The 12,751-nt window shown below is 38.7% G+C and overlaps 1 protein-coding gene across 4 annotated transcripts in view; it reads left to right on the plus strand.

The window, feature by feature from the left end:
- Nucleotides 1–4,685, plus strand: part of LOC134756094 (uncharacterized) — a 219,183-nt gene extending 214,498 nt beyond the window's left edge. For all 4 annotated transcript variants that reach the window (XM_063692901.1, XM_063692902.1, XM_063692903.1 and 1 more), the window contains 5 exons: nt 630–749; nt 1,366–1,501; nt 2,130–2,304; nt 3,852–3,895; nt 4,313–4,685. In XM_063692901.1, coding sequence (XP_063548971.1) covers nt 630–749; nt 1,366–1,501; nt 2,130–2,304; nt 3,852–3,858 — 438 coding nt within the window. In that variant the 3' untranslated portion in view covers nt 3,859–3,895; nt 4,313–4,685. The remainder of the gene's footprint in view (nt 1–629; nt 750–1,365; nt 1,502–2,129; nt 2,305–3,851; nt 3,896–4,312) is intronic.
- The last annotated feature ends 8,066 nt before the right edge of the window (nt 4,686–12,751 follow it).

Genomic DNA, 12,751 nt, shown 5'->3' on the forward strand with positions numbered 1-12,751 from the left:
AGAGAATAAGACCGCGTTAACATCTGAACACATTTACCATTCAGCTCAGCTACTTCTGCTGGTTTTTAATATTTTACTTATAGTAAATATTCATCATATTGATCTGTCGAAATTTAGATGGACATGCACTCCCCCAAGGATGTCCACCAATCATGTGCTGCTCTTATCTAAGGGTTCTCTCACAGTGTGAGGAGTTTCCTACAGTTCATGATCGTCATCCTTTCTGCAGCAGAAGCATCAGTTCTAATGCACATAAACGTTATTATTATTATTGCGAGCCTATTGTGTTCCACTGCTGGGCAAAGGCCTACTCCTCCCGGTTTTGAGCTACAGCTGGCCAGTCTCTCAAAAAGTAGTCCAAGTTATCCCGCCATCGTCGACGAGGTCATCCGGCAGACCAGAGTGGGTGCCCCGGTTTGACTCACGGGGCACCCACTCCGTAGTTATCTTGGCCAGCAAGTCATTCGGAATGCGGCAGACATGACCAGCGCAGCTACTTTAACTTGGCCGCTTTTCGAGCTACATCTATTATTTGAGTTTTAGAGCGCGGCGTGGTGCGATCCGAAAGGATTCGATACCTTAGTTTCACACCTAAACGTAGATGTTAAATATTATGATGATGGTTTCAGACGCGTGATGAGCCCGACGGCTCATGCCGAGCATCGCCAGCTCCGGAGCGGCCTCGGGACCGGCAGCGACACAGCAACGCGTCCTCAGAAATCAGTGCCAGAAGCAAAAGCACTACACCAGTAAGTACTTGCTTAATTGTAAACTGTAGCCAGAAGGACCGGGATCTAGTGGTTAAATGCTTACAGCTTTCAAATAGGAGGAATTTGTGGGTTCGAATCCAATGTAGGTACCAATGAGTGTCTCAAAACTTAGTTTATGTTTTTTATTTGCCGTTAGCTATTTGGTAGAGTTTTCGTTTCCATTGTTGGGTAACTGGACTAAGCCCAAAAAAGCCGCAAATTTCTGCTGTCATTTTCTAACTTTCAACCCACAGATGTTGCGGCGCGTTCATATTTAAAATGAGTGGCCGTTCCAGTCCTTTGGATTAGGTTGGCGAGCAGATTCTAAACTCCTTTAGCAAATCGTGGCAAATAGTTGATAGGTTTTCTTGAGATTTCATACTTTTGAGGCTATTTTAAGATTAGGTTTTTGTTTTTGTGGAGTCATTGATGTGAGCAAAACGTTCCTCGCTAGAATTACGGGCGGCCGGTTGCTCTTTGTTACGTAGGAGCTATATTTGTTGTAGTTTGTGGTTATTACTTATATCTTTAAGATGAGGTAGATATTCAGAGGTATAGCGGCGTACACATTAGTCAAATAGTGTTACAAACAAATATCAAACATTCATGTCCTCAGGTCAGATGCGTCGAGCTGTCAGAATGGCGCACCGGCAGCGCAGCACGCGTTTACCGCGACTGGGGAGGCTCCGGCGTTGGTATGCCGGCGCACGCGCACCCGCCCGCCTGCGCGCGCATGCCCATTGCCAGACAAGGTGAGGACCAGCTGAGATAGATAGATGGAGAGAGAACGTCTGATTAAGAATGGAGTGAGACCAGAACGAGAATGGAATGAGAGTCGCGACGAGAACCAGCTGAGAGAGATATACGATTAGATGGATCAAAGATAGATATAACTCCGTAATAAATGGAACAGTCTAAGGAAAAAACGTGCCTCGAAAATCAAGAAAATTTGATTCTCGTTCAGAGGGCGCTACTAGTTTTGGCCTACAGTCGTATAGATGGCGTTGACGGTTTCGTTTGTTATTTAACAATTTTAACGCATATCAGTGAAAGAACATGGGTCAAAATCATAAAAATAATTAATGCAAATAAAAAAAATCATTTATCTATATTTAAATACATTCTTCATTTTTAGTTTCATTTTTAGTTTTAAAGTGTGTCGACAGATGGCAGTGAATTTACTGGGGTTACAAAATTTACTATGACAGTAACGCTCTAGTATCAGTTACTCTATGGATGGATGAATGGATGGATTGAGAAAAGGTGGGAACCAGCTGAGACAGATAGATACCCGCCCGCCTACGCGAATACATCCGAGATCCCGTCCAGATTTTACAAAAAAAAACTTTTACATATCAAAATATGTTGTTCTCTTTTCAGCACAAGAAGTAGAAGCGTTCAGCGGCTCCCCTCGCTCAGACAACTACCGCCTAGAGTTCGCGCGCGGCCGCTCGCCCCGCTCCCCGCGCACGCCCCGACCCCCTCGGCTTATATCCACTCGCTCGCCTTCTAGCTCCGGATCGGAACTATCGCTGAGACAGCCTATCAAGATCAGGTATGTTTTGTCTCTCTCTAACTCTTAAGTGAAGCTTGCGGATGTCTAAGGTCTTGGTCTTCAGTTTGACGCTATTACGCTGTACTGCGTTATCATATATGAAAAAACAGCAACATTTCCTGACGCAGCTTCCGACGCCATTTGGTGACTAAGGCCTTAATATCACTGTGGCACATACAGGATGTAACAAAAATTGTGGGGATCCGTTTAAGGGAATATTCCGTATCGTGTTCTGTCTGATTAGGTAAAAGTAGAAGAAGAAAAATTCTGACGCGAAAAAAACATTTTTTATACAAAAAATTCTATACAAAAAATGATTTTCTTTAATTTTTTCCTAATAAAAACACGATTCTGAATATGCCCTTAAACGGATCCCCACTATTTTGTTACACATCTTGCCCAAAGAGCGTAATCTAGTTATACCACCAAAAGAAAATCAGGATTGGATTCGGCTAATTCTGCTACCAGAATAAAAAAAAATAAAGTCATTTATTGTCGCAGAAAAAAACGAAACAGCAAAGGAAAAAGAAAAAAAACGCACAATAAGTGTTACGTACAAAAGGGTTGTTGACTGTACCCATTTTACCTACCTTTAGAATACCTACTTAAAATAGTGCAATAATTTCTAGCGATGTTAAATTTAACTTTGCATGTTTAAAAATAATCCAAGCTTTAAATTCCTGTAGTTTGTTTTTATAGTGCTAAATGGGGCCCATTTCTAAAACGGTATTAGACTAATATTATTAGTACACGAACTGTCAAATCGTATGGGTTGCCATGACAACACACTAATAATATTAGACTATTATCGTTCCAGAAATTGGCCCCAGTAATCCCATTAGTTAGCTTGGCTGTTTAGCTTTCGTCTCCTTGATAGCCTTCCCAACTTAAAATTTTGAGTTTAATGATAATTTGTCTACCTAAGTAATTAAATTTAACACATGTCTTATCGGTATAATTTCAAAAAGCGATACCTTAGCTACCTAGTACGTTTACGGATAACATTATTACGGCACGGCCACGACATTGCGCGACTGACGACGGCGGCGTCGGCAACCATAGGTTGGAGCGAGACAGCGATCGGAACTTTCGTTCCCACCTATGTTTGCCGCCGCCGCCGCCGCCGCCGTCGCCGGTAGCGCAATGTCGTGGTCGGGCCGTTATAGTTAACCCATTATTCTGGATTAAAACAGCGCTAATTGTTCTTCTAACTTAATTACAACTTAACACGCCTGCGAAGTCGCATATCGACTTTAATACTATTACCTACGATTAATTATATTCAAGGTGTTGACATGTTACACGAAAGCCTCAGCCTTACTCTGACATTCAAAAGCATTCATGAGATAGATATCAATTGCAAATAAAATAGTTTTCCCCGGCTTTAGACTCAAATTACTTAAAAATATCGTAAAAGTAAAGATAACATTTAATCATAAATCTATTGATGACCTGTTTGCATCCATATACTAAAGGAAAATATAAAGAAATCGTGAAAAAGCTATTTATTAATACAATGAAGATATTAACTCAGTATTTGTCCCAAGGTGGTGACGCGCCCGGCATGTAGCAAATTAACCTAACTCGCCAGGTGAGTGCTTGTAATGCTTACTGTACATAATATATAATACATATACCTAGCATAGTTTACGTACTTCCTAATGGTGCAAATTTAGTAGACGCTTGAGCCATAGCGACCAGCGAGGTGTGCGGTATCCATGTTAAATACCTAAATGAAAACGTATGCAAGGGTTGATTCACGAAAGCTGCCACGAATGGAATGAACGAAACTTTTATCGGTAGTCAGTCACCATTTTATTGGTTAATGTGTTACACATATAGATATTATCATTCACTCATTCATTCCATTCGTATCCTCTTCTGAATCGACCTGTACGATGCTCAAATCACTTGCACCTGCGGCCGTAGCACGGTTGCATTTTTACATAAGTTTTACCGGTAATTGCTTTTAAACTATGTTACTAATATTTGTCTATGCATTCTATAGTGACACTAAAGAGGAGGATGAACCAGCAATAGTGCCAACACTACGGCCGGGCCCAGCGCGCGCAACCTTCGCAGTCCGTTGAAGTACTACTTTGCTTTGGACCCGAGATTTGGGCTGAGCTGGATGCTTGCTGGATACAAATAAATGTTATTCTTATTCTTACTGAAACTGGTTCAATTGATTGGCTAAGCTAAAAATCCACCGGGGGCCCAGTCCACGAACTGTCAAATCGTATGAGTTTCCATAGCGACACACTAATAATATTAGTCTAATATCGTTCGAGAAATGGGCCCCAGGATAACTGAATACACAGTTCAGTACGGATATGATAGGGTACTTGTCTACAATAATGATAGTACGTCTGTTTAGCCCGCTCCAGACTACGCGGCGCGAAGCCGCGAACGCAAGTGTGGAGTCGATTTCGCTGATTAGCGAACTAGACTCCACACTCGCGTTCGCGGCTTCGCGCCGCGATTCGCGCACTAGTGTGGAGGACCCTTTTCAATCGTGCGGTGTTAAAGTAGTGATAATTTTATCACATGGATAACACTTACCAACCTGTGGATAAGCCTGCCGAACAATGATATGCAACAGTCAAATTTAACGCAGAAATAATGATGATGAAAATAATGTATTGTTTTATTACCGTGAGCTGAATAAGAGTATATTTAGCCAAGGGCCATTTTTTTTTTTCGTTTAGTTAGGGTAAATTATCCAATGTTAATCATTTAAACAAGTTATATAGACCTATAGCCTATGGCCTTATAGGCCTCTGTTATAGCAATGTTGCCTTAAAATTTAATAAGGTTGAATTATTATAAGCAGTTAACTCTACTTAAAGTTGGAGAATCAATCGAATTTAATTAATGATAATAAAAAGACATTTAAGTAGGTATTTGAGGAAAATTAAAGTTAGTTTTTTTTTTTTTTTCGAAAATCATTTTTAATAACATCTAAAATTTTGATACTACAAGTTTCTAATATTTTTATTGTTAAAAACCCAAGTAGGCAGGTACACCTAAAGGGACCGGTACAGTCGCCATCAGATATATCGTAGCGGCCAAGGTGCTCACAAATATCTGAACACGCCTCTATTGTCAAGGCGCTAGAGTGCGTGTTCAGATATTTTTGAGCACCTCTGCCGCTCCGATATATCTGATGGCGACTGTACCAGCGAGCAACTGTAAAACGTAAACACAACCTCCCCTTTTATAGGTGTCAATAAAGTAAATGACATAACAATTAAGGTGAGACTAAGTAGAGATGGGCCGAATATTCGGTAATTATTTGGTATTTGGCATATTTCTCAATGCTCGTATTCGGCCGAATAGTTCGGTTTTTTTTAAAGCGCGTCCGCTAGTTAGCGCAGATGCACTTCGCGATCAGTGCCCTGTTTATCAAAAGCTTGTAATTTGTAATAATAAAAAATAAATAATAATAAAAATGTTATTTATTTACGTAGGTATCAACCCATTACATTAAAATAATAATAATTATAATTTGTACATGCTAATTTAACTATTCTAAACTAAACTAAAATTAAATAATAATATTAAATAATCTATAACACTAATTAAATTGTGAAAGAATAAAGAATAAATAGTTACAGCGGAGGCCTTGATCATACAGTAGCAGGTTGCGTACACAAGCGGAACTCACTTTTTGACAGCTTTTGTTAGAAAGGGACTTTCACTTGTATTACAAACTACAAGCTTTTGATAAACAGGGCACAAGTATCAGGTATGAGACGTTTCCGTTTCTTTTCATAAATATTCCCGGTCGATCGGGAGAAGAAGGGTCGAAAACAGACCGTGGACCTGAATGAAATTGTTTTCATCGTTTTAGGCAGTTTGCCTAAGGCCTGCTTAAGGACTGCATAAGGCCTGCCTAAGGCCTGCCTAAGGCATGCCTAAGGCCTGTTTAAGGCCTGCCTAAGGCCTGCCCAAGGCCTGCCTAAGGCCTGCCCAAGGCCTGCCTAAGGCCTGCATGCCTGTCTTGCGGTCGTGGTTGCCGCTCCTGTATCGGCTGACACTGTTTGTATAATCTGCAATAAACTGAAAGGCCTATGATGATGATGAGCTCAACTGAATATTCGGCCGAATATTCGTATTCGGCAAAGTCCATATTCTGCCCATCTCTAATGTGGACCAACAAACACACTCAACTGACCGGCGGTGGCTCTTATATCTTTATCAATAACATCTACAATTCGTCAGCTAAGTGGTAAAGCACATTCGCCATCAGATATATCGGAGCGGCCGAGGTGCTCAAAAATATCTGAACACGCACTCTAGCGCCTTGACAATAGAGGCGTGTTGAGATATTTATGAGCGCATTGGCCGCTCCGATATATCTGAAGGCGACTGTACCACAGTGATTTAGGTCAAACACACCTAGCTATTCGAGCTACGAATTTGGGCTTCGCAAACACCTTAATGGCATAACTTTCCGAAGATCGAATCTCATTTTTAAAAGCAGTCGAATTTGTACTTTAACAACGACGTATAAAGTTGCTTTTACAAATGCAATGTATTGCGATGTGAATGGTGGAAAATTATGCCGTTTTGTTGAAAGAGTGTCATTATTAAATTGTTATTGATTGTGATTTCGCCTTGTGGCTAGTTGGGTTAAATATACTATTGTGGGTTCGAATGACCCTGACCCGTTTTAGGTCATTTCTGGTAAAAAGAGTCATATTTGTGCCATTCTCAATCAAAAGGGGTCATTCTCAATTCTAAATATAAACTTATAGTCGGTTGTCAATAAGGCGCTATTTCCATATAGTTATAATTCGAAATCAACCCTATCGACAAGCGACAATTCGGTACCTTTTGGTTGAAAACGTCACATTTTATGAAAGACGAGATCAAACATAATTAAAAGCGGGATAAAGGTTTTATAAAGTATTTTATAATTTGTTGTTTATATTGTCTTCTTGAATATTTTTGAATAGGGTCATTGCGGTAGTTTTCGTCCATTTGACGAAATTTTAATATAAACCTACGTTGCCACACAAATTTGGACTTATTACAATCCTTCTTGTCTAAACAATATATCTATCTACATAAAAATGATATATCGCAAGAAGCAAATTAAAAATGAAATATATTATTTGCTGCCCAGCCAAGTGGATGAAAATTGGAGCATGGACGGAAACTAGCGCATAGACCCTATGTTTTATTTGAAAAATGTCTTCCATCGTAAGCGAATAAGAAAGCTTTAATACTGTATAAACTATAATAACTTAATCTAAACTTAGTTTTAAGATCTGGTGCTAATATTTACATTTACCTTCATTAATTTTAGTTTTCTTTATAATTATTAATATTCTTTATTATTGCGTATTAATATTCATTTCATCGTAACCCGAGGGACTAGCCAAGATCAAATTCGTGGATAGAAAAGGCCAATCGTAACTTATATGATATATGGAAATAGTCACGTGACTTTTCGCAGCTGTCATCCCGATATATTTTTAGGGTTCCGGGTACGGAGCCCTATTACTAAGACTCCACTGTCCGTCTGTCTGTCTGTCACCGGGCTGTATCTCATAAACCGTGAAAGCTAGGCACTTAAAATTTTCACGTGATGTATTTATGTTGCCGCTATAACAACAAATACTAAAAACCGGCCAAGTGCGAGTCGGACTCGCGCACGAAGGGTTCCGTACCATTACGGAAAAAAACAGAAAAAAAATACATCATCTGTGAAAATTTCAACTGTCTAGCTATCACGGTTCATGAGATACAGCCTGGTGACAGACAGACATACAGACGGACAGACGGACGGACAAACGGACAGCGGAGTCTTAATAATAGGGTCCCGTTTTTACCCTTTGGGTACGGATCCCTAAAAAGTACGGAACCCTCGGGAACCGGCACATGTTTTATTGGAAGGTATCTAAATAATATTTTGTTGGTCAAAAGTATATTAGGTACATATAAAGTATAATGACAAGTGACAATAGTAATTTATTTCTTGACCTTCGTTTTGTGATATAACAATTATAAAGGAATAACCTGACGAAATACGACATTGGCTAAACTTATGGTGCTTTCACACAACAGCTATATAATATCAGTATTATAAAATGTTTTATAATATCACCACTGCACCATTATAGTTTTCAATTCAGATTTTCATTTTTTAAAGATAACATGAAGCCTAGTTTTCGATTGATATTAATAATACACCAGATAATGTAATATATATACAATTATTAATTATACATTTCCAATATTACCCTTATTTAATATAATTCATATAAGAAATAAAGTAATACGGTGCAATATACAAATACAGTAATAAATGTAAGTTATATCATGAAATAAATATTATAATTCAATGAATCGCTCAATTTACATATAATACAATTGAATATAAGATTGTATATAAATAAAGCAAATACGTATAATTATGTAGGAATAACATAAATTATTTTGTTCATTTAAGCTGCCCTAGAATGCCATTATATTCGAAAAACTTGTATTTTTTAATGACTTCCAATATAATCAGTTTTACAAAAACTGGCAATTTTTTTTTTGAAACTGACATTATACCTTGTTAGTTTTTGTGAAATATTTGTAACTATGTCTTTTTTTTTAAATACCGGTCGCAGTGTGTTATTAGTCTTATGAACATCTAGTTACATACATTATTTACCCTTTATATAAATACTAATATATACTCACATAAAATAAGTTTGTATATAAATGAATCTCGTAACGACGGTGTATGCATATTGTACAGTTAAGAATGTACTAGGTACCTACTTAATGGAAGAAATAAAGTTTTGTATTTAAAGTTGACTTTTTTTTAATAACCAAAGGCGTCGGATAACGAAATTCCAATTTTGCCCGGCGTCCAAGTGTTGCGAGTTCACAATTTTACCCGGCGTCCAAGTGTCGCTAGTTCACAATTTTACCCGGCGTCCAAGTGTCGCGAGTTCACAATTTTGCCCGGCGTCCAAATGTCGCGAGTTCACAATTTTGCCCGGCGTCCCATTGTCGCGAGTTCACAATTTTACCCGGCGTCCAAGTGTCGCGAGTTCGATTCTCGCCCGAAGCGATGTTTTTTTTTAGTTGTAATATTTCAAGAATTTAATAATAACGCTTACAAAGTTAATATATATCAGGGTGACCTTAGCCATTGGACAAACCCTGAAATCCCACATAGGGTTACTTCTCAGGAATGATCTAGCTCTAACGTTAATATTTTTTTAATTAGAGCAAAATATAAAAAAATATCTAAACAAGAATTAATTCCAATGATCAACAACAAAAAGAAACATACTGTACTAATCATTGGCAGTGTTTTTGACTACTTGTTCAAAAATGTGCGGCAATGATGACATTTGTCGAAAGTCAGAATCTTATTAATGTCATAAATAAAATAGATAATCAATAAGTTCGAAGAAGGTTTCATACTATTTATTACCTCAGGAGCTATTAACACATACAGGCTGCTCCAAAGTAAAAAATCGTAATTTGTTAATTTCTTCGTAACCGCTACACCGGTTGTTATGATACTAAACTTGGTATACTGATTCTAATTACCCTAATGCATATGTACATTTCGGGTTTGTCCACTGGCTAAGGACAACCTGTATAAGTTGTGTTCATGTCCAACTGTCTTCAAATAATTGACCCTTTTTTTCTAACTCTACCTAAATGTCCTAAAAATAGATATTTATATTTTGTTACTTTTAATATTGTCTTCGGTTACCGCGATAGTTACTCATGAAATAAAACTATGAAAACGGATTATATCGCGTATATTGAATTTATAATACATCCCGACGTTTCGAACTCTTTACAGCGTTCGTGGTCAACGGGTGACTGAGGAAAAATTACAAAATGCAAAAATACCCACATACTAAAATAATGAACAATCATAGACTACAAACTTTAAGGCTGGTTGTACATGCAAAATCGGTTCATAAGGCTTGTTATACACTATAATTATTTTTCAAGTAAAGATATATATATATACGCGATAAAAATAAACTATGCCGGCTCCAACCCTACACCACGGACCCGAGAAGATTTAATTCCCCCCTAAATTGTAGGAGGGTATCCCAATATGGGACCGGCAACAAACTCGGCGGGACACATCTTTTCAAAACATCAGAATGTCCAGCATCATCCAACACTACGGTCTCACAGTCTATGTCTCGCTTGCTCCTTTATCAGGTGGACTACAGGATCCCAAGCTGGTGGTAGAGAAAAGCCATCTTCCCTATTAAAGTTTGGATATTTCTTAATCTCAATGGCCTCGCGCAGCATTCTGGGTATGTAACGCTTCTCCTTGGCAAGAACCAGAGGCTTATCAAACTTGATTGAGTGATTGGCTTTATCCATGACATGCTCACAGACAGCAGACCTAGGTCGACGGTGCTTGACATCAGCTATGTGTTCCTTCACCCGAGTGGAAATGCTCCGTTTCGTCTGCCCGACATATGATAGGCCACACTCACAGTCCAGCCTGTACACTCCTGCAGTCTGTAGAGGGGTATTGCATTTTACAGGCCTCAGGAATTGTGACATCTTCTTCATTGGCTTGAAATATGTTTTTATAGAAGCACGCTTCAAGATGTGGCTGATCCTGTCCGTGACCCCCCTGACAAAAGGCAGAATGGCAGGCCTGCGCTCGACTGTGGGGATCTTAATGTGGGACCTCTGGTTGACCCGCGGTATCCTGAGCTCGTTTGCCTGGAGCGCGCGCCTGGCATGCTGGAGCTCCGCGGCCAGATGCTGGTCATCACATATCCTCTGGGCTCTCTGAAACAAAGATTTGCCTACTGTAACAAGTTGACTGGGATGGTGATGCGATTTGCCATTTAAGTACCTATCAGTATGAGTAGGTTTCCTATACACAGTGCGACCTAGGGTGTTATCAGGATTTCTTTTTACCAATACATCTAAGAAGGGGAGAGAACAGTCTTTTTCCAACTCCATAGTAAATTTTATTTTGCTATGGATGGAATTTAGGTGATCCAAGAAAGTTGAAACACTACTTTTTGGAAGTATAGTAAAAGTGTCATCTACGTATCTTTTAAATATCTTCGGTCGCACAGGAGCCAATGAGAGTGCCCTCTCCTCGAAGTCCTCCATAAAGATGTCAGCGACTACTGGAGACACCGGAGACCCCATGGCCACGCCGTCGACTTGAAGATAGAATTCACCATTCCATAGCAATATGTATAACAAGCCTTATGAACCGATTTTGCATGTACAACCAGCCTTAAAGTTTGTAGTCTATGATTGTTCATTATTTTAGTATGTGGGTATTTTTGCATTTTGTAATTTTTCCTCAGTCACCCGTTGACCACGAACGCTGTAAAGAGTTCGAAACGTCGGGATGTATTATAAATTCAATATACGCGATATAATCCGTTTTCATAGTTTTATTTTTGTTACTTTTGTTAAAAAAACTATTGTCGTTAAATTATTTAGGTACTTACATACAGACAAGTTCTAAAAATGATTCATAATTTATGAAAGTCCTGAAACGTAAAAGCATTATTATTCCGCCCATACATTTGCATACATTTCACATACTTTCTTTCGAAAGAGTAAAGGAATTATAAAAGCTGTATAAACCTCGTTTGGAACCCATTAAGCTCACCTTCGACCATTAGGAAACATCGGGCAGTGCCCTAAAAACAATAAATAATAAAACAAAGTACGACTCAATGTACTAACACTACGTACAACGGAACTTGGGAACTAAGGAAGTCATATAAAGGTCATATAAAACCGTCAATGTACAACTATCACGAAAGTTTCCGTTAGAAAACTACTTCAGGCATGCGCAAAAGACATTAAGTAAAAAGCTTTTGGAGGGAATTCAGTTTCAGTGGCGGTTTTCAGCGGAGCATACATATATGCGTTGAAAGTTTTCGTAATTCCGTCAAATCAAATATAAAAGTCTATTAAACTTTCAAAATTTAAAAGTGAGTAACTTAATAGTGCAGTTTAAAAAATTTAATACCACGGACTAAAAACAAAAAAAATAACTGGACTTTTTAAAACTATAACTAAACTATATACCACAGATAAGAAAGTAAAGGCACAGTAAAGGACATTGCTCGTCCATATCTTGTCAGTAGAAAAAGTCGGTAAATTTAAAAAATGTAGCCGCGAAGGACTATCGTCCCATAGGAAATTTTATTTTCGCGCCTTTTTCTACTGACAAGATTTGCTCGAACAACTATAAATCTCGAAACACCACAGACTAAAAAACTTGAGCGCGCTCAGATTCACCGTGGCATTTGACGAAGCTCCTATAAGCAGCGGGCCCTGCTTGCTGCAGTCGCAGTCGACCAGCTTTCGACAGTGTTTAGCGTGTGCTCACAAAGCTAAATTACGATCAGGTACAGCGCCAGAACTTAAGCTAGATCCTGCCATCCTCGCTCCGAAGATAAAAGAAGAAAGTGTA

The sequence above is a fragment of the Cydia strobilella genome, chromosome 3, assembly GCF_947568885.1.
Source record: "Cydia strobilella chromosome 3, ilCydStro3.1, whole genome shotgun sequence".
Taxonomy (NCBI): domain Eukaryota; kingdom Metazoa; phylum Arthropoda; class Insecta; order Lepidoptera; family Tortricidae; genus Cydia; species Cydia strobilella.